Source organism: Tympanuchus pallidicinctus, unplaced genomic scaffold (assembly GCF_026119805.1).
Source record: "Tympanuchus pallidicinctus isolate F22 unplaced genomic scaffold, pur_lepc_1.0 scaffold30, whole genome shotgun sequence".
Classification (NCBI taxonomy): Eukaryota; Metazoa; Chordata; class Aves; order Galliformes; family Phasianidae; genus Tympanuchus; species Tympanuchus pallidicinctus.
The window spans coordinates 89,971-117,495 of record NW_026294748.1 but is presented as its reverse complement, the minus strand read 5'-3'; the positions used below and the strand labels follow the sequence as shown (position 1 = coordinate 117,495).

Here is a 27,525-nt window from a genome sequence, read left to right as displayed (position 1 = left end):
GCCAGTTCTGATGGATAGAGTGAGTGGCAGATATGCTGGGCCATTCTTCTATTTATTGTGGTAACACAAATGGGGTACATGTGTGTGCTGAAAATAAGTTTTAAAAATTAAATTCCCTTTTTGCATTTCACTCTTTAATATCAGGCTTCTTGTAGCAGGGATATTTTTCTTTCACTTTATAGGCATCGTAAAAGATCCTTTTGAATGTTTTATTTGCAATAAGAAAAAAAAAAAATGGTCCTCTCAACTAAAAATAATTCATTGTAATTCTTACTTTCCAGAAAGACTTTTAAAATTCCTGAAAAACAATTCCAAAATGAAGTGAATGGGAGGCAGCGATGCAAAAAGGATCTTGGCTCTATGGCTCCTGATTGCTGACCTTCAGAACACGCAGCGCAGGTTTGGTTGGCAGCATTGCCCTCTCCTGGCCGCTCTCAGCATAACCGTCGTGCTGAATGCTGGGCAAGACGCAGGACAAAGCACCTTGGAAGACACCAAGCTGAGCGGTGCAGCTGATACAACAGAAAGAAGGGATGCCATCAAGAGGGACTCTGAAGGACTTTAAAGGTGGGCCCATGTAGACCTAACAATGTTCATCAAGGCCAAGTACAAAGTGCTGCACCTGAGTTGGAGCAATCCCAGATATGCACACAGAATGGAAGGAAAACTCCTTCAAAGTAGCCCTGTGCAGAAAGACCCGAGGGTCCTGGCAGATGAAAAACTTAACATGAGTGAGCAAGCGTCTGTTTGCAGCCCGGAAGGCCAATAGTATCCTGGGCTGCATTAAAAGAGGAATGGCCAGCAGGGCAAAGTGGTGGTTGTTTCACTCTGCCTTGTACGGCCCCTTTGGAGTACTGCCCTTAGCACAGAAATGATGTTGAGGAAAGGGCACAGGGCACCAGGGTGCTCAGAGGGTTGGAGCACCTTCCCTACAAAGACAGGCTGAGGGAGCATGGCTTATTCAGTCTGGAAAAGAGAAGGCTGTGGGGAGGCCTCACTGTGACCTCCCAGTATGTAAAGAGAGATTATAAACAGGAGGGAAAATGACTTTTTACATGGGTAGGCAGTGATAGGACAAGAGGGAATGGTTTTAAACGAAAGGAGGGAGATTTAGATTAGATGTCAGTGGAAGATTTTCACAGTGAGGCAGTGAGGCGCTGGCACAGGCTGCCCAGGGAGCTGTGGGTGCACCATGGCGACATTCAAAGCCAGGCTGGATGAGGCCATGGGCAGCCTGAGGCAGTCCTTGATGTCAGCAACCCCGCCCATGGTGGGGGAGTTGGGACTAGATGATCTTCGAGGACCTTTCCAACCCAAGCCATCCTGCGATTCAGTGATTCTATGATTCAGAAGCACAGCTCACAGGGTGCCCCTCCCAACCTCCCCACAAAGCTCCCGCAGAGCGGTCTCACTCACAGACGCCGCAGCACGCTGCGGTGGGGGATGGAGCCCCGCGCCCAGCCGCGTTCCCATGCCAGGTGCCGCAGCTCCGCTCAGCGCAGCAGGGGCGCGCCAGCAGCACGGCCCGCCTTCTGTCCGCAGTCCTGAGGGGGAGAAGCAAAGGCATCAAACACGAAGGGCGGGAACGGACTCGGCAGTGCGGTGCCTGGATGCACCCCTCTGTACCGTCCTACAGCAGGCAGCAATTCCCCTCTGCGGTGGGATCCAGGGCAGAAAGTTGTTGCCTTCTGTAGAAAAAAATATATTTGAGTTTTAACGTCCGTGGATCTGGGGGAAGTTACACATCTTTTGTTTTCTTTCACACGTAAAGCGAGGATGGTGGACAGGATTCCTTCAGAACATGTACACAGGATTCCCGATGACGTCGGCTTGTAGCACCCGTGGGACCCAACTATCTCCCCCACTCCTGGAGGAGGAATCCGAATCAGCACTGCCAACGCAGCAATGGGAATTGCTAATTTAAAACGGAACGAGTGACAGGCCGGGCAGCCGGAGCGCGGGGAAAGAGGGGAACCCCAGAGGGCAGGATGGGGCCCGGGAGCTGAGGAGCCCCGGGGAGGGGGTTCTCAGAGAGAACGGGGCTCCGGGTCGGATCCCAGCCCGCTCCCTGCCGCCCTACCTGCGCCCGGCCCGCGCGCGTCGCCGCTGCCATGGGGACGGGTGGGGGCGGGGCGGAGCGGCCGCCGGAGGGCGGGAAGCGGGCGGGGGCGGGAAGACGTGAGGCGCGTCCTCCCGTCAGGACGGGAGGGGAAAGGAAGTGTGAGTCGATCAGCTCGATTCAAAAATCTTATCTTTAATGTCCAAGGAGTGTTCGATATATCAACACTCTTGGGAAACGTAGGAGACAGGCTGCTGGAGCCTGTTAATCAGTGCAAAAACAAGGCTTTTAGGAAAAAACTTCAGAACAGACTTCGGCTTCTGATCAGTTCGGGGCCTGGCAATCGAGCCGAATCACTACCGCCGTTCAGGGTGCTGGGCCACCTCCAGGCCACGGCGCACCTCAGCAGGCTGCCCTCCGAGGGGCGCCCAGTGGGCACGGCGGATGGGCTGCGCTCAGATACGGGGATCTTTGGCAACCTAAATGGCTCTGTGTCTTATTCTGCAGGCGTTCCAGTAGCCAGCTGGGCTCAGCTCAGTAGCGTGGGCAAAAAGAGAATATCCTGTTCAGGTAGAAAAAGAGACTGTTCCCATTCATTATTTAAAAAAGTCTGGCCTTATAATAGCCCTGATGTTGTCTGCTGGACAGCGCGAGTAAGAAGACCTGCTCAGATAGAAAGGTTGTAGGACTGGTCCTCACAGCACTTCTGCCTTAGCACACAGTACCCACATCAGCTTTATTGTTACAAGGAGGAGCTCCCTCATGGTTTTTCTTTTACATTTAAATGAGCCATAATATGCAAAACATTGCACATTTATAAAAGGTACCAGATGTCCATTTTTCAACACTGGCAATAAACAGGTTGCTCCAGGACCTGTGTTTGGCCGTGCAGACTATTACCTAGGAACAGACTGTGCCAACTACTGACTCAGGGCCTGAGGACACTGCTTGGGAGCCCTCTCAGCTCCCAACACCACAACTGTCAGACACAGCCCTGTGGTAGAAGATTGTGGACAGTTGCTGTCCTGCATTGCTAACACTATTTTAAACCCATAAGCATATTCTCCAAAGTGTCTTCAGGAGCTTTAGCAGAAGACACCACATGGCATGTACTCTATGTTGCAAGGTTTTATAACTAAGGCTGATAACACAAAATAAAAAATGAATGGAGAAAAAGTGCAAAGCCCTCTTTAAAATTGTCCAGGATTCATTCACAGCGTCTCAGGCATGCAAACAGCTACTGCAGCCCAAGGACTGGGTAACTACCCTGAATATAGGCAGTGGCTTTAAATGGCTGCCTTTCAGATAAGCTGCAGGTTTTCCTTCTTTCATTTTCAGAGAAAAGAGCTCACTAACCAATTAACCAATTAAGCATTGACCAGTTAACATTCTTAGTTAATTGGTACCACCCTTCAATGGAAGGAACTGTTCTGTACCCCTTGGTTAATTCTGCATTTCCGACCTTGGCCTCAGTGTGCCGTGCATGGTGGGAAGACACTGCTTTCTGAGAAAAGGAGATGCACGATGTGCATGACTGCAGTGTGCAGCGGCTGGTACCAGAGGAAGACCTTACAGCAGTTACAGCTAGAACTTCCATGCAATTTCCTCCTGCTATCAACCACATTCTGTTCTTAATATGAGCATAAAATCCCATGGCAACATCTCCCTTGCCCCAGAACAGAATCTTGTATGCTGCATTCCCACACAGAGCTGTGCAGAGCCAAGGGGAACAGGTTGGTTTTTGACCAGCAGAACCAGAGGCGACTACTCCTCATGTGAGAGTAAATGTGTGTGTTCTCGTGCAGGTGGAAGACGCAGCCGCTCTGCTCTGCAGGCAGGCTCGATGTGTTCATGAAGTTAGCCTGAGCCTGCAGCATCTTTACGCCTGTGGAATCCATTAGCTGCTGAAGGAGGCAGGGGCTACCAAGCTTTTTAAACCAAGGTCCCATTCTTGCTGTCGTATTTCAGTCTGGGCCGGGGGAAGTTGAGGGTGGCATACTCTGTGGCATTCTGCATTTGCAAGTTCTTCACCTCTTCCACAGAGCGCTCCCGCACCTTGGTGAACACCTGGATGTCTGCATAATGAATGCTGTCGTCCTGCTTTGTGTTCTTAGGTTTATTCACAGTAGCATAGACTGGAAACTCCGTGACATTTTCATGCGCTGGAGGCTTTGGGAAAAAGAGATCAGAGTCAACTGGACCTGCATGCCCTACATGCTGCCCCTGCACTGCCCAGCCCACTGACACCTCAGACTCAGAGACAGGCATCATCCTACTGCATCTTTTACAGATCAGTGAGAAAAACTAGGCCTGTATCACTGTGCAGCAATGCACGTCGCTCCCACAGCCCTCCCAGCCTACACTGGATGAGATGTCACAGCTCTGAATGAACAGCCCATGTGCGCCTGACCCCTCTAGGCTAGGAAGCGATGGTTAACCCCGTTCTGCCAACATCCAGTCAGAAAACAACCCCATGAAGCTGTTTACCTTCCTGCCAGGCTGGTGCTGTTGGCTCTCATGTCTCACACTGGTTCCTGAAAAAGAGACACCGGCGGATCAGGTTAACACAACTGTTTATTGTTCCAGTTTTGAGTTCCAAAAAGCAGCATCTGGCACATGGGCTCTCTCCCCTGGATGCGAATCAAATTTCCACCCCATCTGACATCCTCAGCCCTCATGCTGTCTCTGAGGCCTGTCTCCCAGAAGAAAGCCTGGGCTTGTTTCTTTGGAAAAAATAAGGTTTCCTGGGATGACAACATGCTGTGTACCGCAATGTTCTTGGCAGAACCCAGAAGGATGTACACAGCACAGAGAGCTTCCTTGTCAGGCCTTTGGAGAAGTCAGATCCAGTTTTAACTTTGTTATTTCCTCTGCTGCCTGCAAACATATTTTGCCCAGCATGGTCCAAAGGCCACAGGACACAACTGGGCTATTAGTTCCTCCCTGCTTTATTCTAGGCACTGATGTCAGATGAATGTTTGCAGCTCTTATGGGAGTTTGATTCAGTTCCTGCTGTGCTGCACAACAGGGTACTTACACATTTTTATGTGCACAACTCAGATATTTTAGATATACCAGTGAAGCCCATTCCCATCCTCTTGCCAAATTCCATGGCTTATATCGCCCCTGCTTTAAATTTCAATGAAATTTGCCTTTTGCCTCTGTCAGATCTCTCTTGAGAAAGGTCAAGTATGGAAGAGTTTGGGAGAGGGCCTCAGCTAAGGGATCCATCTGCAGCCAGCGCTGATGAATGCCAGCTATCCAGGGACTGATTTACTTCCACTGTTCTTGCACTCTAGAGCATCTTCACAAATCCTTACCTTGCTTTTCCTTCTTCCTTTTAAAAAGCGAAGGACAGTTCCTGGAATCAGAGAGAGATGTCAGCCTCAGAAGCTTCACCATCTGCCTTCATCACACTCAGAAGCACACCCCAACATTCTGCATTTGTTCAGGGAAATCCAAGAGCCCCTCCTTCCCCTCCCCCCAATCCAACCACCCCTATTTGGGTGTCTGGGACTGCCAAGTTCCACTCAGAGCTTTGTGAGCATCTGTGCAGGCTCCAGCCCTGCTGAGGGAATGAGACACCTTCTGAATGTGAGTGAATTTTGCAGGGAAAAGGTCCAGGGGTCCCTCTTCAATGACTCCTCTACTACACACTACAGACACCCCCAAGACTCCTTGCCTTTCAGCCCTGTCTGGCAGTCCTGTTACGCACAGGCATCAGTGTGAAGGAGAACATATTTCACTGCAACTATGTTTCCACAGCTGTATGATCAAAGTTACAGGATACTGAGCATGATCCCCCTTAGCATGAAACATTTGTCTTAGAACAAGAAGCTCTGATAGCCCATGCTTCGGCTTCCTTGCCCACCGAGCAGCTAGCTGTGCACAGCCAACATGCTAATTTAATCTTTCAGACCGTGTTTTTCCTGATTGCAGTTTTCCACTTAAACACAACCAAACCAAACAAGTTGCACACTTTATATAAGCCAAGCCAAACACAAATCTTGTCCGTACCTGTGTGACCAGAGAGAGAAAAGCCAAACACAACCATGTCCCAGCCATGGCGCAAATAGGAGCCAAATTCATTCTGTATGCAACAGCAGAGCCAAACTTCCACAGTCTGGTGCTGGCCGGGCAGCATGGCCAGAGCAGAGACGTGTCACATTCCAGGCCAGATGCATGAGACAAATGTTGTCTTTGCAGCATGAAGCAAATGTTATCCTTGCAGAATGCTCGTATGGCTGGAAGGGAGCAGGTGCCAGCCCTGGTGCAGCTGCTCCTTTGCACACACATGCACTTAACAGAGCCTGCAGCGCAACTGAATGTGAGCAGCCAGGGCTCTGAAGGGGGCTGGAGAGCTCCCAGAGATCAGCCACGGTCCAAAGCATGTCGTGCATTTGCTTGACAGATCTGCCACAGGTAGGAGCAAAGAGGTGCCTGAGGCACAGCTTTAGAGGCAGTTTTGGGAGCAACAGAGCAGGGCTGAGTGTGTGGTAATAGCTTGCTGTTCTAATGGCAAAAGGAGAAAAGGAATGACAAAGAACCAGGAGACCTTCAAAACAGATGGTAATTATTAACCAGGAGCTGGGAAATCAAGGGTAGCTCTGGGGAATGCAGGGGCTGTACAAAAGGATTCAGCTCTGCTTCTTATGGTGTTGTCCTGGTGTGGTTCCCACCTGTAGATCTCCCTCCACTGTTGCCATGAGCCCGCAGGGTTTCCAGGACCCTCCCTGCCTGGCTTTGTGCTGGAGCTTTTGCATCTTTGCAGTCAGGTTGTGGGCTGCAATTAAAACAGCACCATGTGAAGTAAGTTCAGCAGAGTCCAAAGTCTCTTTGCTGGGAGGCACGTTCCAGCCCCAGCTTTCCCAACCGCCTTGGCTTGTTTTGGTTGTCTTTCTTTGCAGAGTGAGCGTTAGCAGCCAGCGTGTAGTCTGTTCTGAGACTGTCTGCAGGCTAATCACAGCCAGGCAGGAGACAGCATCTCTCTGCCTCAGATCTGCAGTAATTACAATGGATGTGGCAAGGGAAAGGAGCAAGGCAAACCTCTCCCCTCTTCTTCTCAAAACCAGGTCAGACGTGCTGTAACTGACAACCTGCTGGATGCATGCTGTATTCTGCATGACAGCATGTGTCCCTGCTCCTGCACCGCTGCTTCTCCTTTCCCCATGTCATTACCAACCTAATTTCTGCTTCATGCTGAGCCCCAAATTCTGGCATCCTTTGCTGCCCATGCAGAGTGAAGTGAGAATCCTGCCCAGGGCTGAACTTGCAGAGACACCCAGACCCCAGGGCATGCTTTCTTTCACTGACAGCTTCTGTTCTGAAGAAGTTTGCTGAAAAGGATTTTCTTAAGATTTCAGGAGCCTCCTCCCTTCCCTACAAAAGGCAGGTACCTACCTCCCCTTTTACAAGTCTCAGCTTTAGTTAGGAAGCCAGCTCTTTGCTGATGCTGAGTAAATACCTAGAAATAAAAGCATTACTGGTGCCCAGAAGTACCTGAACTAAGATAAGCAGCACCTTTTTTCCCTCTGTCACGAAGGCAAAGCCATGAATCACGCAGACCTCTGCAGTGGGGCTTCAGTGCACCACAGTCTGCTCTTGGTCATGGTGGTCTGTGGGTGTCCTACAAGCCATGTTACCTACAGCACAGACTCATTTACCTTCCACTCTCCTTACTTATCTGTTCACCGCCTGTGCAGCGTAGGGAAGCCTGCAAGCCTGAGGCCCTTCCTCAGCCAGGTTCTTTCCTGTGCAAGACACAGTGAGAAGCTCCTGGGAGAGCTCCACTTCAGTCCCTACATGGGGCAAGAGTTAGCATGAGAGCCCCACAAGGGCTGCTGGGGCAAAAGGCTCTTGGGCCAGAGCTTAGTCCTCTACTGCCAGAGGGGAGCAGGGAGACTGTGGTGACACCACCAGCAGAAACACCCCAGCTTCTAACTCTCCATTTAGGAAAAACACCCAGAAGGTCGCAGCAGTCCTGGTCCTGCAGCCTTGGGACAGCAGAAGTTGGCACTGACCCTGAAGTGGCAGTTGCAGCCAGGCTGCCACCACACTGCTCCCCAGGCAGAGCGGAGAGCTGCTTTCCTGCTCAGCCCTGTCTGGGCAGCTGACCATCCAGCCTGGGTTTAGGCTTTCTTTATGAGGCAGAAGTGTCTGCGCATGGCCTGGCATTGCTCAGACCTGGGGGTGCCACACGGTGTGTGCTGATGGTGCTTTCTGTGCTCCAAGGGGCCTGTGTAGGCTCTTGTTCACTGCAGCCTGAAGAGAGTGCCTTGGGCACCTTGTTTAACCCCTGCCATAGGGCAGAGGAAGTGGAAGACAAGGAGATTTCTAGAACCAGCTTCCCCCCTTCCATCTGCAATTCCTATTCCTGAACCCCGGACTCCGGGTGTACAAACTCTCTCTTCGGCTCCAGCCACTAGGTGATGCTGTGCCTCTTAATTATTAAAAAGCTCCGATGATTTTCTATTATTGAGCAAATACAGTGTTGGAGAGAAAGCCTCCTGCGCTTCACCTGATACCTACAGCTCTCCCCGCGCTCTCAGCACTCCGTGTTCCCACCCGGCACCACCCCGTGCGCCGCGCCGGCGAAGCGTGAGAGCGGGGGCTGAGCCGCCCCTCCTCTCGGGAGCCTGACAGCATCTGAACGGCGCGGCCCGGGTTGGGGGGGCCGCTGCCCTTAGGGGCAGTGCCACAGCCTGCAGGTTTTACCTCCGCTGGGGAACTTTTAAGGATTTCAACTCGATCCTCGCAGAACCCAGCTATAGCACCGACGAGGCGAGCCCCCCGGCCCGCCCCGCCTCGGCAGGTGCGAGGAGCAGCCCCGCTGCAGCCCTGCTGAGCGCTGCCCGAGTTTGGCTCCGGCCGCCGCCCCCCGCCCCGCCGTACTCACCACGGGCGCCCGCAGCTGCAGCGGTTGCCCATGTCGCTCCTTCCTCCATGAAGCCGGAGCGTTCTCTGCACGGGCACGGCTTGTATTTCCTGGTTCCCCGCTCGTCCCCTGCCTATTCCAAGGGAGTGTCTGCAGGATCAGATTTCTCGCCGCCGCGCCGGGCCCGTGCGTGCCATCTACCGGGGGGCTGCCGCCGGCTGCCCGGGGCTGGGAGGGGCAGCTGCCGTCCCCCGGGGCCAGGCCTAGGGCTGGAATTCTGCCTTCAGCTGCCCCGCTCCTGGCATGCCGGCAGGGAAGGAGTGCAGGAGGGATTCAGGTGTTCCTGCGCAAGAGGAGCTCTAAAGTGGGAGCTCAGGGAGAACAGGAGCTGTCAGTTCTGTTCATGCGTATCAAGTGGGATGTCTGGAAAATGTGTGGCATCACCTGGGGAAGGGAGTGGATCACCTGCGAGGGAGGCAGTGGCCCAGCAGAAGTGGGAGTAGGTTTATAGAGCACATCTGGTTGTTGAGGTAATACTTAATGTCAAAGTATTGTTGATTTTGCACTGGAACAGAAACTGTGCCCCACAGCCTCAATTTGGCAGTTCTGAGTGGGTCTGAACACTCCAAGGGATGTGCTGACAGCTGGGGGAGCTCCCATTCTCCCTTCTGGTGGGCTGAGGGGAGGCAGCCCTGCTCCCAGTCTCCCAGCATCGCTTGTCTGCCTGAGCACAGAGCAAAGCCTGGGGCTTCCCAGCAGCGGAAGGAGGAGGAGAATTCTACCATGCTTCAGCCAGGGGCATGGCTGCTCTCCTGGGGGAGCTGCACTGCAAGCTGCACAGGGTCTTGAGCTGAATCTGCTGCTCTGTGCAGCTGGGCTACTGAAAGTCCTGCAACCTGGGCCTGACTGATGCAGGCGGGTGGGCTTCAGCCCTGCCCCCAGCAGGACCAGTTCTTGGGCTGCTGCACAGGCCGGGTGGTCTCAGGAATCTGAGTACCGTTGGGAAACTGCAGACTCTGTGTCTCAGGGTTTGTCCACAGACGCTGTTGATTCAGTGAGCCACTGTTTTGATTTCTGGGATAACTACGTTGCTTTGTGGAGAGAAAAAACAAAGAGGCTGGGAGCCTTTTCCCATCAGCCCCAAACACAAACGCTGGAGCTGCTGCTTTGAGCTCCACTGGAGAAACAGAAAGGCATTGAAAACATTGGCACAGCCGGGGAGCCCTTGGCTGCCGCTCCGCATTCCCCTGCAGCCCGTCAGCACGACGGGAGCCGCCTGGTTCCAGCACCGAGCAGCAAGCGTCGGGCGCAGCCCCGGGTGGCACCAGGCAGTGCCAGTCCCTCCCTCCCCCCACCCCGGCAGCTGCCCTCGGCCTGTCTGGGTGACAGGCTGCGAGCCTGGCACAGCGCGAGCCTGCGAGTGCCCAGCGGTGAGGAATGAACTTGCTGGAGAGAGCGGATGGGGCTCTTAAGAGAGGGACGAGAACTGTGTAATGGTTGTATTGCTGTGCGTTTGCACTGCAGTGTGTCACAGATTGGGAATGTGCTGCGATAGGTACGGGTGCAAGGCAAGCTGGCATCACCGCAGAGGGAACTCTGAACTGCTATAGGCATTTTTCTCTTAGGACCCGTGCCCTGCATAGACCCAGCCCAGGCCCTGTGACTGCTGCAGGGGCTTGGGTGGATGCTGTGAGTGGGACGGGGTGTGTGCTGGGGGCACAGTGGGACAGTCCGCTCCTGAAGGACCTGTCAGTTCTTGCTCTTACAAGCAGGTGACTGGAAGTCATTAATGTGGGATTATCTCTGAAATTATTACTAATAGCCTAGACAAAACCTGTTGTAAAGGTGATTTTTATTTTGGCATCATCTGAATTATTTACTGGCCCTCCTTCCTCACAGAGAGGAGTGCAGAAGACTGCAGCCACATTCTGACAGGAGGAAGCTTGTCCATGGGGACCTCGGAGCTTTTCTCTCTCCTTAGGAGGGCTGCACTGAGCTGTGCCAGGGTCCCCATATTTGGCCGGTGACACAGCATTCTGGATGCTTTAATTGGCACCGACAAGGATTGTGCCTGACGCCTGCTGAACCCTGGGGCTGGCTGCGCAGCAGCTGCCGCTGACAGCAGCACACCCGATCCCCAGTCCCACGTCACAGGGCTGTGAAGACGTTTCTCATGTAGCTGGTAGCATCACCATGTCTGCTAAAGGGGCAAATCTCTCATTTATGGGACTTTTCTCCAGACGAGTTCAGAGTGAACTCTCCACTGCTCTGCTCCTTGCATTCCAAGCTGCTAAGGCATCATCCGTCCTTCCTGCTGCACAGTAATGTGGGCAGGAGCAGTGTGAGTCCAAGGCAAATGAGTGAAGCTTGGAGGCAGATTTATTCCTCTTTCCATTCAAGAGCTGTGGGTACTTAACAGCATTGCATCTGCACAAAGGCCAGCACCAGCAAGGTGCTGGGATTGCATGGGCAGGTGCACAGCCTCAGAGCATTGGGCGAGAGCAGCCCTTGCAGTGTGGGGTGAGAGAAGAGCATGGTGCTCACTGGGCACCCAGGAGAAAAACTTGCATTGGAGTCCCTTCCATGAACACTTTAGTCCCCCTCTTTTTTCATTTCCAAGCCCCTTCTTCTGATCATCAGCCTTAAGAAGCAGAAGTCTGGCATATGCACAGCTGTGTTCCAGCCCTTCTAAACACTGATGGTGAGAAACAGAGGCCTGGCACAGTGACTCCCTTTTCTGCCTCTCCCCCCTCCCTGCTCAAACCCAGCTTTGGGGCCTTTAGGACTCTTCTTTCCCTTTTTCTTCCTCAGACTGTTCTTCCTGCCCCACTGTCTGCTCCTGGATTATCTTCACTTCAATGATCCTGGCCTTCACTTCCTTTCCTGTTCGGGGTGCCACAATGTTCAGAATGCCATCGTGGGACAGGGTGGCTCTCATCAGCAAGGGGTCGACGTCCAGCGGGAGGATGTAGGTCCTGGTGAACTCCCGGGAGATGAAGCCGTGGCGGTCAGCCCTCTGGGGGTGCTGCCCCACCACCTCCAGCAGGTTGTCCACAGTGCGCACTGTCAGCTCGTCGGGCAGGAAGTGGCAGACGTCCAGGAACACCTCGTACTTGTGGTCGTTGAGGCTGACCTCCGAGGTGCCTCGATCCAGCTGCTTGTTGATCCGAGGCCTGATGTAGTAGCCGTGGTACAGGGCAGGAGCTAAAATCTCACATGGGGACACACCTAGGAATGAGACCCAGTGGGAAGTGGGGGATTTCCCAGGGAAAGGGATGGAGAAGCAGGGAGGCTGGGTCCTGCAAACACCTTGATATTGCTGCTGCGTCAGTTCTGCAATGGGGACAGAGGCTCTGCCATTTCCTACCCTTGCATCTCCAGAGTGCACACTCAGTACCAAAGGCTCCTCTGCCATAAGCTGAGGGCTGACATCCAGCTAGGGCATCTGCTGGGTGGACTGGAAGGGACTGGTGGGTGCATTGGGTGCTCAGCATGCAAAGCCCGCTGCTGGGGCTGGGCATGGAAAATGCTGATGGTGAAGACACTGCCCTGAAGAACTAAAGGCCTTTTGTTTGCCATTGTCCAGAGGGCTTTCCTTGGATCTTTTTGCCTTTTCACGCTGCTGTGCCGATGCTGAATGGTTCTGCTGCTGCCCACATTCCTTCCTCTCTGCCAACCGTTGCCGGGCTTTGTGCTTAACACCCCAGCTCAGCTTTTCTCACTGCTCCCGGCTACAAAATCTTCCCCTCCCCCTCCCCCAGCAGTAGTTTTCTAAACTCCCTCCCCCCCATCCTGCTGTGGGCAAGGTGGAACTGCTGCTGACACACCTCTCCCATGAGCAGGGTGCAACCTCCCCTGGCAATGGAGAAGAGCACTGGGACATGTCCTGCACAGTCACAGCCTCTGTGGGGTGTGGTGAGGTGGGGGGGGCATGAGGGGACAACGCTTTGCTCCCTGCTGCAGAGCATGTGCATGAACAGACCCTGGGGGCACAGGAAAGGGACAGGGGAACCAGCACTGGGCGTGGAAGGAGGAGGTGGACCTAAAGAGAGCTCCTGGCTGTGCCTAGGCTATCCTTCTGGTTTTGCCTGGGTTCCCATGCTTGGGCTTCCTTGGCTCCTGAAGCTCCTCTCCAGAGGGACTGTGCCAGCCTCCTGCACCCAAAGACAGAGAGCTGCCGGGGGTCCCATCTCCCTGCTTACCTTCTCCAAAGTTCTGGTCGTAGATCTTGCTGGGGTTGGCGAACTCGTACTCTGAGCTCATGGGGTAGGCGTGGGGCACCGTCCGCGCAGCCATGGAGAGCTGAGGAAGGGGCCTGTCCAAGCACTCGCTGCCTCTGAGAGCGGAGGCTGCAGATTGCAAGGTTTTAGTTGGGTGAATTCCACAGGGAGGAGTGTGTGATAAAAAGACAGACCAAAATAGCCTTGCACCAGGCCCCGGGCCGCCTCGCCAGGGTGACGAGGGAAGCGCCTCATTGCATTCCTGTAGAGCTGCAGGCTCTGCCTGTCAGCGGGGTGCAATCCTGCACCTCCTGATTCCCTGCCTTGGGCAGGGGACAAGAGACAGGAACTGGGCCCCCAGCTGCCCCTGCCAAGCCAGCAGGGGACAGGACAATGCCTAATGGTGGCTGGTGCTTGGTGAGGTTGTGTGCAGTCATGCAAAGCCATGGTTGTGAGCTTAGCCCTCAAATCAGCCCCAGAGAAAGGGATTTGTTTTCCCCTGAAGCTGAGTCTCTTGTTCCTGGGAGTGGTAAGGTGCTGCAGACTGTTAAGTGGCACTAAGCAGACCCTGATGCTGACACTCCAGAACTGTGCCACTGTGAGCCAGCTGTCTGGGCTGTGCCTTGGCCAGGGCTTCAGTGCTGTGCAGTGGGATCAGAAGAATGCCTGTGCTGGAGGTCACACATTAAGCAGGGTCTGAAGCTGGCCTAGATCCACTTTTATTGAACTGGGAGGTAGTACCCAGTTAAGCTCCTCATACTCTGAAACCAGAGATTTCCATGTCTGCAGTGCGAGAGAGCAGGTGCACTACTGCTGACGTAATATGGAACTGGACAAAGTACAGCTGGGGCTTCTGCAGAGGGTGAATTCTCCCTAATCTTGCAGGCAAGTGAACAGGAAGAGGGTCAGGCCCTTTTGCAGGGGACTGATGGTGCTAGCAGTGAGAATGATGTGCCCCTAAGTCAGAAGGCTGTATGTAAGTTGCAGATACTCAGAGCTCTTGTACTTTAAAGACAGCTGCTGGGCTGAACCCAGTCTCATGATCTGAACTGATTGCTGCAGGGCAAACAGAACAAGGGAGTTTGCAAACCAGAGAAGGCAAGCAGCAGTGCAGCTCTGCAGGGCTGCTGTTTCCTGCTTTATCTCTGCTTGCAGAGTGCTAGGCTCTTCTGTTCTCTCCCGCAAAGTGGTTTCTCTAGTGGGCAAAGAGGAAGAGGTATCACCTGATGCCCTGTGGAAATCATCCTTAGTGTGCACACACCAGCAGGTGCTTATGTAGGGTGCTCACTAGTCTGTAGAGCTGCACACCAGAGTACATCACAACAGACCTTTTGGGGTCCATGTTGCCCTCCAGCTATGGCGTGTGGCTTCCTTCGCTTTAAGGGAAGGCAGAGCCTTTCCTAGGCGCGTGGGTGCAGTGGGGAGCTGCAGCCATGGTGCCGTCACAGGGAACAACAGCCCCTTGTCCTTTTCCATGTCAGCCAAAGATAGGAGCTGCATTGATCCTGCTGGCATCCGAAGCAGCTGGGAACATCCGCCAAGCCTGCTTGGGACTCAGCAGATAAACAGCACGTGGGGCGCGGGGCGGGCAGCCGGGCAGCTTGGCTTCTTGCTGCCCCATTAGTCTCCTTGTCTTCTTCTCCCCTTCCCCCTCCTCCTTAGCAATCTGTTCAAACCCCCAGACACTCCTGGGCACTGCTGAAGGGACCAGTCCCGGATTGGGACAATAAAATCCCTGACACCACTATTCGGGAGGCCTCGGGGGGAGAGGCCCCGCCAACCACGCGGGTATAAAGCTGCCCCCTGTGCTGGGCACAGCACTGCAGCAGTCGTTTGCTTGGCTCCTCCGTCGCGCTCCGATGGATATCACCATACACAACCCCCTGATCCGCAGACCTCTGTTTTCTTGGTTGACACCGAGCCGTATCTTTGACCAGATATTTGGAGAGCACCTGCAGGAGTCAGAGCTGCTCCCTACTTCCCCCAGCCTCAGCCCCTTCCTGATGAGATCCCCCTTCTTTCGGATGCCCAGTTGGCTGGAGACGGGACTCTCAGAGGTAATCTGCCCTGCTTTCTGCTCTTTGTTACCGCTGGGTGCACATCCTGATGGGTCTGGAGCTGGGAACTCAGGAGAGCTGGGACGCTGCTTGTAGATTGTTAATAGGAAAAGCCTGGGGAAAAGGGTGCTGAGTTTTTGCCTCTGCTCCTCTGTGTTAGGTAAGTTCCTCTGCACGCTTTGCTAATCACTTGTAACTGAGAGTAAGTATTGCCACAGCCATGGGCACAGAGACAAACCGAGCTGTGTGTGTGCTGTGAATGACTGCAGGAACTGACAGGAGAAAGGAGGAAGCCTGATTTCTCTGTCTGCCCTGAAAAATTTTCCATTCTGCTTCCTCCTGAGAAGTAGAGGAGCAGTGGGACCCCCATGCCAGGCAGCATGGGAGCCCCCCGGTGCTGAATAGAGAGGCCAAAGCTAAAGCATCTCTGGCAGACAGAGCAGTTTTTTCAGAGATATGGGACGGGAGGGCCTTTAAATGGTCATCTGCTTGCTTCAGGGGCTGAGGCACGCAGCTCAAATGACCTTGTTCAGTGTGCAGGTCAGCTGTCTATTTGCAAATAACTTATAGAGCTACTCAAAGCCAACGGAGTGAGAGGGAAGTATTTTCTTACTCTTTGCTTAATGTTTCCCTTGGTTTAGTCACCTGGCTCTGGTCATCTGCTGAAGCAGCCATAATAAGCACCACAGGTAATAACATCAACATCTGACTTTCTCATTGGAGAAATCTTCACAAATTATCTAGCAGAAGGAGCAGGAAGCCTTCCAGGTAAAACTGAGGAAACCAGTAAGCTAGAACTGGCATGGAAGCTGCCTCCATGTCCCAGAACAGAGCTGCAGGAGCCTCGTGTGTTTCCTGACCATGACCACAGCAGGAAGGCAGAGAGAGCCAGCTTGCACTGCTGAGTCCCACTGACTTATCCAAGACAGGCAGAAAATGCAAATTCAACCTCAGGAGCCAGCAAAAAGCAGCATTTGCTGGAGATGACAAAGTGCAAAATGGAAGGTAAGGAGGCAAGATGAGCAGCAAGTGACTCAGAGTTTCAGCAGTAGCCCTGCTGCTCAGATAAGAGAGGTGAGGCAGTAGTGCTGCTTAGCTGACACACGCTATTTTTGTTTTTAAGGAGTGATGTTGCAGGGAAAAGCCTGCGAGTGACACACATGAGCTGTAGTCAGCTGCACACTCAGTTTCTTTTTCCAGAAAGACTTAGCAAAATTCAGTTGCAGAGACTGGAAATCTCCAGACACCTCAGAAAAAGTTTGGGGAGTCAGTTTTAACAAATTCAAATTGAGAAAATCTCTTCCTTATTCCCCAGAAAATGTTTATTATATGTTTATCCTGAGAGAAAGCATCATGCTTTATGTGCTGTAGTGGTGGGCATGAATGGAAGAAGCTAACAAGAGACAATCTGAGCCAGATAAGAATCCCAGGACTGAATGCAGGTCAGGCAGGGCATGTGGAGATAGCCCAGTGTGAGCGTGACCTGCTGCATGCTGAGAGTCTGATGAAGCTGAAACCTTTGCCTGAAGTTGTCTCCTTGTTTTACAGATGCGACTGGAGAAGGACAAATTTTCTGTAAATCTTGATGTGAAGCATTTCTCCCCTGAGGAGCTGAAAGTGAAGGTGCTTGGGGACATGATAGAAATTCATGGGAAACACGAGGAGCGGCAGGTACTTCTTTAATTGCGTCACTGTTAGCCAGTGTGTGCCTCCTCATCTATGGTTAAACCAGGAGGCTGCAGAATAATCCTCTTCTTTGCCCTTCTGAAACACTTGCAGTGTTTTTGATCAACCAATCCTAATGGACGATCTCTGTGCAAACCGATCCGATTCCAGACTGGGCAGCAGCAGAGTGGAGATTTAGTGCTGGTGTTGCATGACCTGAGAACTGAACTGGAAAATCAACTTTGAAGTGAGCATTTCTGGGCCTCCCTCTTTCTGGGAAGAAGACAGGAATGCAGAGAGGCATTCAATAAGTTAACAGTGAGCTGTAATAATTAAACCACATAATCCATGCATTGCCCTGTTCCATTAGCAAGAGGCTATCTGTTCCTGAAAAAATACCAACTTACAGTCCTTAAGGGTTGTGCTCTGCTATCAGCCGTCCCACTGCTTGCTGGCTCAGTGGCAAATGGTCAAAGAGAGGCCAAAAGCCATGTGTAAGGCTGTACATAACAGGGATTGCCCATCCCCCTCTACTTGCAAGAAGGAAACAAATCCTAGAGATAAAGTAGCTGTATCAGTGTATCCATCAGGTCCAAAAGCTTCTGGGAGCCCAGATCTGTCAGTCAAAAAATTCAGCACTATTCATAGATGCTGGAAGCTCATAATTCTGAAATAGCTTCTGCAAGGTTTTTTTTGCTAGAGTTGAGAAGAACTCACCTGGAAGCTGTGTATTCTGAGGGCCTGGAGACCCTCAGGAGGAGGGCCTGCTGGCTCTGGAGGTAGCTGTAGGTCCTACATTTTAGCCATGGCAGCACAGCACTGTGAAACAAAGCTGGCAGGCACAAAAGCTGGTAGAGGAAGCCTCATCCTGCAAAGGGTGCCCGCACCACCTGCAGGGGCAGGCCATTCTCTCGCTTCAGCCGTTCTCAGATCTTTACAAGGGAGATCTCATAATAAAAACTCATTTAACTTTCTGAAAAGTTTTCCTTTGGGAGCTGAAGCTTCCTGAACTCAGACTTTATGCTAAAGACCCATGGTTTAGGTGGAACTGAGGGAACACTTCTAATCAGCGCTGTTCCTTCTCTTCTCCTTTTGAAGGATGAGCATGGCTTTATTGCCAGGGAGTTCAGCAGGAAATACAGGATCCCAGCTGATGTGGATCCCCTGACCATCACCTCATCGCTCTCTCTGGATGGTGTCCTGACAGTGAGTGCACCAAGAAAACAAAGCGACGTCCCTGAGCGAAGTATTCCTATCACCCGTGAAGAGAAGCCTGCCATTGCAGGATCCCAGAGGAAGTAGGCTGCTATGTGATGTCACGCCAGGGCCATTCAAGAGCACTTCTCATTGGATGCCAGCTCTGCTCAATGGGCACTCTTATTTATTTATGCTGAGTAAGTTTACTAACAAATAAAACGTGAATAAGCAGTCTGTAGTTTTTGGTTTGGAGCACTTGAGACAAGAGAGGTGTTGGCTCAAGAAAGCCATGTAAGTTTGCAGCATAGGGAAACATATCTGGCATCATTCTTGCTTACAGCTTGTGTGGCTGGTGTGTCCAGGAGTGCTTGTTTCTGTGTTCAAAAACACTTTGCTGGTGTAACTTCATTTACTCTAATGTTTTGCAAACATCTAACTGCATGAGCCTTTCCTTTCAGTGTTTCCTGAGGATTTCTGGGTGTTTCACAAGCAATAGAAAAGTTTCTCCAGTGGAGATTAGGCTGGTATGACAACTTCATGACAATCGAAACCCATTCAAAGTGTGGGTGTCAGATAACAGCTGAATGGGGAACAACTGTATCTTGTATTTCTAGAATGATCCATGCTACGCAAAAGCATTCAAGTGCTGCAATCACTTGGGAGCAGTTGCAGATGACAACTGCATAGCTGCAGTAAACACAGATACATCCAGAGAGGAGAAAAAATGTCCTGCTCTAATGGTGCAAACCACATCACTCTGAAACTATGTTGTCTGTGCCCTTCAAACAATAAATAGCATCTGAAGTCTAGAGTATTCATCTGATTTATGCTAACACTGTTGTATGGTACGAAACAATACTAAGTCCTTCTCGTGTGTCAGAATCTGCTTAGCACCTCTCTTCAAAGAGCTATGAGCGGAAAGGAAAGTCTGTATTACTGGAACATAATTTCTGCAATTCCTGCCCCCCTCCCCTCCCCCCCCAAAAACAAAAAACCCCGAAAAAATGCACCAGGTCTATTGCACAGGTCATTGTACTCAGCTATGACTGATGAAGTGTTGGAACAGGCTGTCCAGGAAGGGGGAGGAGGTGTTTAAGGAAGGGGTGGATGTCGCACTGAGGGACTCAGTGGGCAGTGCTGGTGGACTGGGTGATCTGGAAAGGTCTTTTCTGACTTTAATGATTCTATGATTCTGTGACCCATCTTCTATGTCTCTTATACCTGCTAAGACAAGAATTATAAGAGATCAGTCAAAATCTCAGGTGAACTCAGTGGGCAAACTTCTTCCATGGCTTTAAGGGAAAGGACTACAATGAGAACTCAGTGAGGTGGGATCACTGTCAAATGCACCAGAACCCACCTGAATGCCAAGCTCTAGTTTAAAAAGTTCTATCAGGTAAGGTGTTAGTTGAGCTTCAGTGACAAAGTGAAGCATGACAGAAACTCACGGGTTAATTACAAACAATACTGCTGAGAAAGCAGGAGCAACATATTTCACAAGATGCTGTATTTGGCTGTAATGCAGGACAGGTTGTTTTGGTTTGAGGGATATCTTTGCAGCACGGCTAGCAGACAGGCCTCCTGTTATCCTGAAGGCATAGTCTGCAGTCCCCTTCATCTCTGTTGCTTTGTCTGCATCCTTTTTGTTCCTTCTCTAGGTGCTGGACATGAGCAGTGGCTGTGTGGAGGCCTGTAGTCGATTGTGTAGCAGGACTGGGCAGTTGATTTGAACAAAGGAGGTTCCAACTCAGGCTGGTGGCCCGGAAACCAATGAGGTTCTTGTTCAAATCCTGAAAGGAGAAACAAAGCCAACTTGAGAAAGAATGTCTAAAATATATATATCCAAAATATATCCAAGTGTATCCAAAAAGTGTAAATGGGGGGAAATCCTTTCTACAGAGCAGGGGTTTGTTAGAATCACAGAATCATTAAGGTTAGAAAAAGCCTCCAAGATCATCTAGTCCCACCTACCACCACTATTTCCCCACTAAACCATGTCCCTCAGTGCTATATCGACCCTTTCCTTGGTCACCTCCAGGGGCAATGACTCCACCACCTCCCAGGGCATCCTGTGCCAGTGCCCGACCACTCAGAGAACAAAAGCCAGCTCCTGCTGACACAGACAGGATCCGTCGGCCTTCCTGGCCACACTGCTGGCTCACTGCAGCCAAGCGCCGACCAACAGCCGCATATCCATTTCTTCCACAAAGGCTCCAACTCAGAAACAAGAAATGGGGCTTTTCAATGGAGATCTCTCAGGAATAAGTGTGATGAGGGCAGCTAGGCAAGAACACATGAAATGCAAGTGCCACTCCCTGAAAGACTCGAAAGACCTGTTCTGTGATGGTGCAGGAATACAGCTCAACAGAGAAAACATCAGTCTGTCGTCTCTGGGCAAAATGTCATCCAAAGATCTTCTTTAACCTTGCTACAGAACAAACATTTTGTTTCTATTCTGCACACATACTTCCCGTTTTCTGATCCTTGTCCATGTTGTAATCTGAAGAATACGTCGTTTCAAAGCAGTGAGCATACTGGAAAGAAAAACTCACATTTAACACTGCCAAATATAAACTAAAAACTTCAGCATTTTGCACCTTACAGGAGGAACAAAGTACCTGCAATCACACCCCTGCTTTGAAGTCAGTCTGAGGTAAGATCACAAAGCTTGGGTGACTTCTTTGCATTCACCATCTCAGGGCAAAACGCTGAACAGCAAAGGCACCACAGTTTGACTGGAGCCACTACTAAGAGCAAGGCTGAGATTAAATGAAGAAGCATTTCTCACGGCTTCTGCCCTGCAGTGGAACTGTTGTAGAGTGCTCAGCCGAGGAAAGGAATTGGCTTTGCATTTGTAAAATCCATTAGGAAAGACCAGGAGCAGGGCAGCAGAAGGGGAGCTATTCATGGCAGGTTCACCTCTATGACATTCAAAGCTGATGGAATGGATAAGGCCCTGTGTATGTGACAAATTCAGTGACCAAGGAATACCTCAGCTGAGATTTGCTACGTCCGTGAAAGGCCCAGCACATACTTGGGAAGGAAGTGGTTTGGGTTGTGTGATGTTCCGGATGTCGTAGCGCTCTTCATTCCAGTTCCCCATAAGTACTTTGTGCGAGTAATCGTTCTCATTGGTGGTGCACCTCCAGCCAAACTGGGAGAATTTGGAGGTTTCTGTCCACACCTCCCCATGGCCAGTGGCATGCTTTAAGGAGCCACTGAGGAAGTTGTACATGGTCTGGATTTGATCTGGGAACAGAGTCCAGCAGTGAGCAGCCCAGACTTAAACCACTCCTAGCAGCACGGAATGTCACACCTTCACTTCCTTGGTAACCAGGCAAGGACCTCACCTTTCTGGTTGTGACGGAAGCATACAATCCTAGAATTGTTTGAGTTGATAGGGACTCTTAAATGTCATCTCGTCCAACTCCCCTGCAGCGCACAGGGACACCCACAGCTCAGCAGTGCTCACAGCCCCGTCCAGCCTGACCTTGGCTGTCTGCAGGGACGGGGCACCACCGCCTCTCTGGGCAACCTGTGCCAGCGCCTCACCGCCCTCACTGCCAAACCTTCTTCCTCAGCTCCACCTCAGTCTCCCCTCTTGTGGTCTGAAGCCATCTCCCCTTCTCCCATCACACAGACCCACTGCAGAGTCCGTCCCCTCCCTTCTCACAGCCCCTTCAGATGCTGACGGGCCGCTCTCAGCTCTCCTTCTCTTGCCTTCTCTTCTCCGTGCTGCTCAGCCCCAGCTCTCGGCCTGTCCTCGCAGGGAGGGCTTCCATCCCTGCCGCCATTTCTGTGTCCCTCCTCTGGCCGCGCTCCAGCAGCTCCCCGTCTCTCCTGCCCTGAGGACTCCACCTGTGGACGCAGTGCTCCAGGTGAGCTGTCACAGCACAGCAGAGGGGCAGGAGCACCTCCCTGCCCTGCTGCCCGCGCTGCTCTGCCTGCAGCCCAGGGTCCGCTGGGCTTTCTGTGCTGCCAGGGCACACTGCTGGCTCATGTCCAGCTGCCCCCCACCAGTACCCCCGGTCCTTTTTGGCAGGGCTGTGCTCTATCCTTACGTCCCCCAGTTGCACTGACAGTGGGTGCTGCCATGACCCAGGTGCAGACCTTGCTCTTGGCTTTGCTGAACCCCCTGAGGTTCTCCTGGGCCCAGAGCTCAGCCTGTTTGAATCTCTCTGGATGGAATCCTGTCCCTCAGGAGTGTCAGCTGCAGCACACAGCTTAGGATATTACTGCAAACTGCTGAGGGTGCACTCGATCCCACTGTCAGTGTCACCAGTGAATGACAGCGAGCACCAGTCCCAGCAATGACCCCTGAGGGACACCACTTGTCACCCAGACACCGAGCCATTCACCACCACAGCCAATGGCATCAGAGGACTGCATTCATTCTAGATGTGACAGAGCTTTTTGGGTGGTACAGTAAGCATTTATTTTCCTAAAGAAGGATACTGAATTTCTCAGCTTCATAGGTAACCACGGGGTGACGCAGCCACCTTACAAACAGAGGAATTCATTCATCCAGGCCGAGGGCGCCGACGCCCGGACCGGAACCGCCTTTCCCGGCTGAGCCCCGCGCCGCCCCCGCCGCCTCCCGAGCCGCTCGGGGCGCACAGAACGCGGCGTCACCGGGCGGAAGCGCGGCCATCGGGGAGCCGAGCGATGGCGGAGCGCCGCGTTTTGCTGCTGGGCGAGGGCAACTTCTCGTTCGCCGCCGCGCTCTGCGAGACCGACGGGACCCGCGTGGTGGCAACCTGCTACGAGGGAGAGGAAGAGGCGGCGGCGCGGGGCCGGGCCGCGGAGAGCATCCGGCGGCTGCGGGAAAGGGGTGGGCGGGCGCAGCGCTGCGGAGCCTCGCGGGTCTCGAGTGCCGCTCGGGGTGGGGCTGGCCGGCGGGATCGGTGTCCCGCAGGAGGAGCAGCGCTGAAGGAACCGTTAGCAGAAATCTGCGGCGGAGCAAAAGGAGCGTGGGCTCCCTGCTTCCCTGACACGTGGGAGGCAAGGCCACGGATGGGCTCTAAAGTGGCCAGTCCTGGAATGGTTTGGGTTGGAATACATCCGAAGAGGCCTCCTGGTGCCACTCCCTGCAGTGCACAGGGACACGCACAGCTCCTGCGGTGCTCAGAGCCCCGTCCAGCCTGACCTTGGTTTTTGTTTACTTTTGAAGGAGCTGAAGTTATGTTTTCTGTGGACTGCACCAAGCTGAAGGACTATTTTTTACCAGCAAAAAGAGAATTTGACTGCATTTATTTCAACTTCCCTCACTGTGGGAGGAAGACTGGGGTGGTGAAGAACAGAGAACTGCTCTCAGGCTTCTTCCATAGGTGAGTCAAGCAGAGTTAGTGCTGTGCTCACTGACTGCAGAGATCACAGAATTGCGAAGGTTGGAAAAGACTCCTAACATCACATAGTCCAACCATGCACCTACCACCAATGCTGCCCACTATCTGTATCCCTAAATACCACCTCTCCACATTTCCTGAACACCTGCAGGGACAGTGGCTCCCCACCCCCTGGACAGCCTGTGCCAGTACCTGACCATATTTCCAGAGAAGAAATTCTTCCTAATATCCAACCTGAGCCTCCTATGGTACAACTTGAGACTATCACCTCTCATCTGGTTGCTGTTACATGGGAACAGAGGCTGACCCCCACCTCACTACAGCCTTGCAGGGCAACATACCTTCCTAGCACCGCTGCAGCTCCTTGCAGGTGTTACATGATTTCTGGCTGTGCTAACACAGCGCCTCTTGTTGCCTGCTTCCCTTCCAGCTGTGCAGAAATGCTGACACAGGATGGAGAGGTCCGCGTGGCTCTCTGCAGGGGTCAGGGTGGCACGCCTGCTGATCAGCCCAGGAGAGAGTGGCACAACAGCTGGCAGGTGGTGGCGGTGGCAGCAGGAGCTGGCTTCATCCTGAGCGATGTTCATCCCTTCCGAGCAGAGACTGCCCATGGCTATGAATGCACGGGGTACAGGTACCTGCGGCGTGGCAGATACATGTCCTTTCATCGTGCCTGTCACACTCATGTGATCTTTTAGTATGTTGTTTATTGGAGAGAGAAACTATTTAATTTTCCGTAGAACAGCTGCAGTTCATCTTTGCCTATAAGCAGAATAGCCCAGAAGAAAATGCAAGCTTCTTGAGAAAGTACTCTTGAAAAGATCAGATTATCTTAGAATTTTAAAGGTTAAAATGGTCCATTTCAGAGTAAAAGTCAATCTTAGCCTAAAGACAATGTGGGGACTGTGGCATATGTGTCTGATTGAGATAGTCACAGCATGGTGGATGTTGGCAGGGACCTCCAGCAGTCAGTTAATTGCAGTTCAACTGCAGAGCTAGGTAGAACAGATCACTCAGAGCAAGATGCAGACCACACAATTTATTTGTGCAGATTATTTCAGTATTGGACCATCTATCCATATAAATATGCTAAGTTGTATTTTTGTTGTCTAACAAGATCAGGGATTCAGCAAGAGTCGTGTTAGTGTTAAGGTGAATTATCTTTGTCACCCTCCCTTATGTCACATTAAATCTAGGAAAGAGTCAATGATTTTGCTGTGCTTTTATGTATTGCCAGGAGTCAAGATAAATCGTTCTGCATAGAGGGTGCTTTAAACCACGTTTTTACTCGGAGCGCACCGCTTCTGTATTGCAAGCCTCTGATCTGTGAGACAGAGCTGAACGGACAAAGAATTTCATTTCAAGTACCGCAAGTACTTGTGGATAAAATTAACAGGTAAGTTACACAACTGGTGTCACTTTGGCAGTAACGTGCGTCCTCTCAGTGGGAATGACCAGTATGGGTCTCTGATAAAATGGAACTGCTTCACATTCCTTCCTTTTCCCTGTACAGGATTTTCTTTCCCATTTCTTCTTGAAGTCTGCTTTGTGTTGGTTGTGGTTATGGACTACTTAAAAAAAAGCCTATGGAAGAAAAAAGGAACTCCGTGGTTGAGGCCAGGCTACTGTATGCTTGCTCACACAGATAATGAAACCTTTTAATCTATTTTACCGTAGCTTGGAAGAAACAAGGAGCTGACTTTGTGTCTGCTGTTACTGCAATACTAAGGCTAACTAGGGTAAAGAGTGCTCATCATCACATACTTGCCCTGCTGCATGCCTTGGAAACTGTGCAGGGCTAGGAAAAGGTGACTGGTTTCCATAGCTTGGTAATGCCAGTGATGACTGGAAACTTGGTGACGCTGACAGTTAAGTTCCATTCCTTTCCACCGGCTAAAGCACAGGTAGCAGTAGGTTGCAGCCTAGAGACATGCCCAGCATCCTGACAGCACATCAGTGGTTGCAGTGCCCCTGGTGAAAGACTTGACTAGTTGCTGAAAGCAAGCTTGATGTCTGATACTGCTTTGAGTAAATTGCCATGCTCAAGTTATGATGATAGGAGGGCTTTGCAGGGAAATCTGTCTGCTGTGTCTGTAATTTGCATTTTTGTTTTTCACAGGGGTTTCCTAGAGCGAAATTCAAACCATCCAGTACAGACAATAAAGGAGAAGCTCACTGCAGCGCTCAGCCAAGCCTTTCCACTGCAGAGCATTGACTACTGCCTTTCTCTGCTCCTCCAAGGTCACCTCAATGCTGCTTGTCACTCAAACATTTTTTGGATCCTTCCAAGACCAGAGGAGACTCCAAGTGCTGAAGAAATGGCTGGTGGGCAGGCAAACGCAATTTTATTTTCCCATGTTGCTTTTCATGGGGACACAGATCAGAATGTACAAGAGGGATGTCAAACTCCACAGTGGTGTTATCTTAGACCTTCCCTTCTGCCTTATGCTCAGGCACTAATAAAAAGTGCAGCTTTTGTCCCAGGAACACTTTACGTTTTTTCTGGCCCAGTTTTCAGGAAGTGCCGCATCTCTCCTTACTGTATGCCTGTTTTTCATGAGATGGTTTTTGTGTGTGCAGTTAACCGAGGTTCAGAGAACAGCTGTATACAGATGGTAGTGGACAAAATTAAAACCAGCATACATTCTCTTCACCAGAGCATTTCTGATTTTAAGTTGAGCATTAGTCTGCAGGAAGCAACGAGCTTGGGAACAGCTGAACTCAATGACTTTGCTGCTTTTGAATCTCAGCTTGGTGAAATGCAATTCTTCCTCTGCATGAAGGCAGATACTCGGGACTCCTTGGAGAGGAGCTTTTGTGTGGGTGCAGTGCGGACAGCTTCGTATGAGCCAGCAGGCAGCGATTTGGTTGTTGTCTTTGTTTCACTGAATCTGGACCTTGTGGCCATGCTCATCTGTGCCATAGATGACTGGCGCATGCTCTGGACATCAGACGCACGCTTCCTCCGTCAGTTTCCTGCAGGAGAGCTACGGATTTTCAGGAGCTTCTCTCTCTACCCACCTTCTTATGTGCATGACGTCAGCTTTTGGCTTCCCGATGGGGAACAATTGGATGATGTTGCTTTTCACACCATTGCTAGAGAAGTATCAGATGAAGCGGTGGCATCCATCCATTTACTTGATGACTTCCAGCAGCCGGGGACAGGCCGGAACAGTGTGTGCTGCCGGCTCACCTTCCAGAGCTGCGACAGGGCGCTGGGCCGCAGGGAGGTGGCAGCCATGCAGCTGCGCTTCAGGGAGGAAATCTCTCAGCGGCTGCGTGTGGCCCTGCGGTAGGGTTGTGTGGTGCTGGGGCAGGGCTCCATGTGGCCCTGCGGCAGGGCTGTGTGGTGCTGGGGCAGGGCTCCATGTGGCCCTGCGGTAGGGCTGTGTGGTGCTGGGGCAGGGCTCCATGTGGCCCTGCGGCAGGGCTGTGTGGTGCTGGGGCAGGGCTCCATGTGGCCCTGCGGTAGGGCTGTGAGGTGCTGCTGTCTGCAGAACGTGGCTGCATCTCACAGTGCTGTGTGGTGTTGCAGCGCCTCTTACAAAGGTGGAGTCCAGTATCTGCCTACATTGTAAATGTGGAAAATAAAAAGTGGACACCTCCATGCTGTGCGCGCGTGTAATGAAAGCTCGTTTCTTAAAGTAGAGCCTTTCTTTGATAGGGTAAGCTGATCATAAAAGATAAAAAGAGATATCGGCCCAAGCAAGTCTGAGAACACTTCATGAGGCTGAATGTGTGCAAGTTTGTGGGGCTAGGAGATATCATCCATGGTTCTGTAAGAACTGGCTGATGTGGTTGCCAAGCTGCTCTCCATCATATCTGAAAAATTGTGTCTGGCAGGTGAAGTCTGCGGTGACTGGAAAAAAGGAAACACTCCTATTCTAAGAAAAGAAAGGAAGAAAGGAAGACCCAGGAACTACAGGCCGGGGAATCTTACCTCTGAGTGTGGGAAGATCATGGAGCAGATCCTCCTGGAAGAGCTGTTAAGGCACACTGAGGTGAGGAGGTGATCCGAGACAGCCAGCACGGCTTCACCAAGGGCAGAGCGTGCCTGACCCATGCAGTGGCCTTCTGTGATGGAGTGATGGCATCGGTGGGCAAAGGA

General features: G+C 51.8%; 5 protein-coding genes across 5 annotated transcripts; 2 read left to right on the top strand and 3 right to left on the bottom strand.

Moving 5' to 3' along the window:
• Nucleotides 1–2,234: 2,234 nt before the first annotated feature.
• On the bottom strand, nt 2,235–9,496 carry CUNH11orf52 (chromosome unknown C11orf52 homolog). The gene is made up of 4 exons (XM_052697265.1): nt 8,955–9,496; nt 5,380–5,420; nt 4,547–4,593; nt 2,235–4,228 (listed from the first exon to the last, which is right to left on the bottom strand). The coding sequence occupies exons 1-4, from the start codon at nt 8,984–8,986 to the stop codon at nt 3,992–3,994; spliced, it is 357 nt and encodes a 118-aa protein (XP_052553225.1). The 5' UTR covers nt 8,987–9,496; the 3' UTR covers nt 2,235–3,991.
• Nucleotides 9,497–10,768: 1,272 nt separating this feature from the next.
• HSPB2 (heat shock protein family B (small) member 2) lies at nt 10,769–13,318 on the bottom strand. The gene is made up of 2 exons (XM_052697262.1): nt 13,136–13,318; nt 10,769–12,161 (listed from the first exon to the last, which is right to left on the bottom strand). Exons 1-2 carry the CDS (start codon nt 13,227–13,229, stop codon nt 11,713–11,715), a joined length of 543 nt encoding a protein of 180 aa, XP_052553222.1. The 5' UTR covers nt 13,230–13,318; the 3' UTR covers nt 10,769–11,712.
• Nucleotides 13,319–14,729: 1,411 nt separating this feature from the next.
• On the top strand, nt 14,730–18,881 carry CRYAB (crystallin alpha B). The gene is made up of 3 exons (XM_052697263.1): nt 14,730–15,210; nt 16,759–16,881; nt 17,974–18,881. Exons 1-3 carry the CDS (start codon nt 15,013–15,015, stop codon nt 18,175–18,177), a joined length of 525 nt encoding a protein of 174 aa, XP_052553223.1. The 5' UTR covers nt 14,730–15,012; the 3' UTR covers nt 18,178–18,881.
• Nucleotides 18,882–19,506: 625 nt separating this feature from the next.
• Nucleotides 19,507–21,380, bottom strand: CFAP68 (cilia and flagella associated protein 68). The gene is made up of 3 exons (XM_052697264.1): nt 21,107–21,380; nt 20,540–20,606; nt 19,507–19,862 (listed from the first exon to the last, which is right to left on the bottom strand). Exons 1-3 carry the CDS (start codon nt 21,305–21,307, stop codon nt 19,687–19,689), a joined length of 444 nt encoding a protein of 147 aa, XP_052553224.1. The 5' UTR covers nt 21,308–21,380; the 3' UTR covers nt 19,507–19,686.
• A 1,219-nt stretch (nt 21,381–22,599) lies between these two features.
• Nucleotides 22,600–27,024, top strand: FDXACB1 (ferredoxin-fold anticodon binding domain containing 1). Its single transcript, XM_052697375.1, has 6 exons — nt 22,600–22,903; nt 23,243–23,399; nt 23,848–24,051; nt 24,655–24,813; nt 25,537–26,766; nt 26,899–27,024. Exons 1-5 carry the CDS (start codon nt 22,738–22,740, stop codon nt 26,711–26,713), a joined length of 1,863 nt encoding a protein of 620 aa, XP_052553335.1. The 5' UTR covers nt 22,600–22,737; the 3' UTR covers nt 26,714–26,766; nt 26,899–27,024.
• Nucleotides 27,025–27,525: the final 501 nt, after the last annotated feature.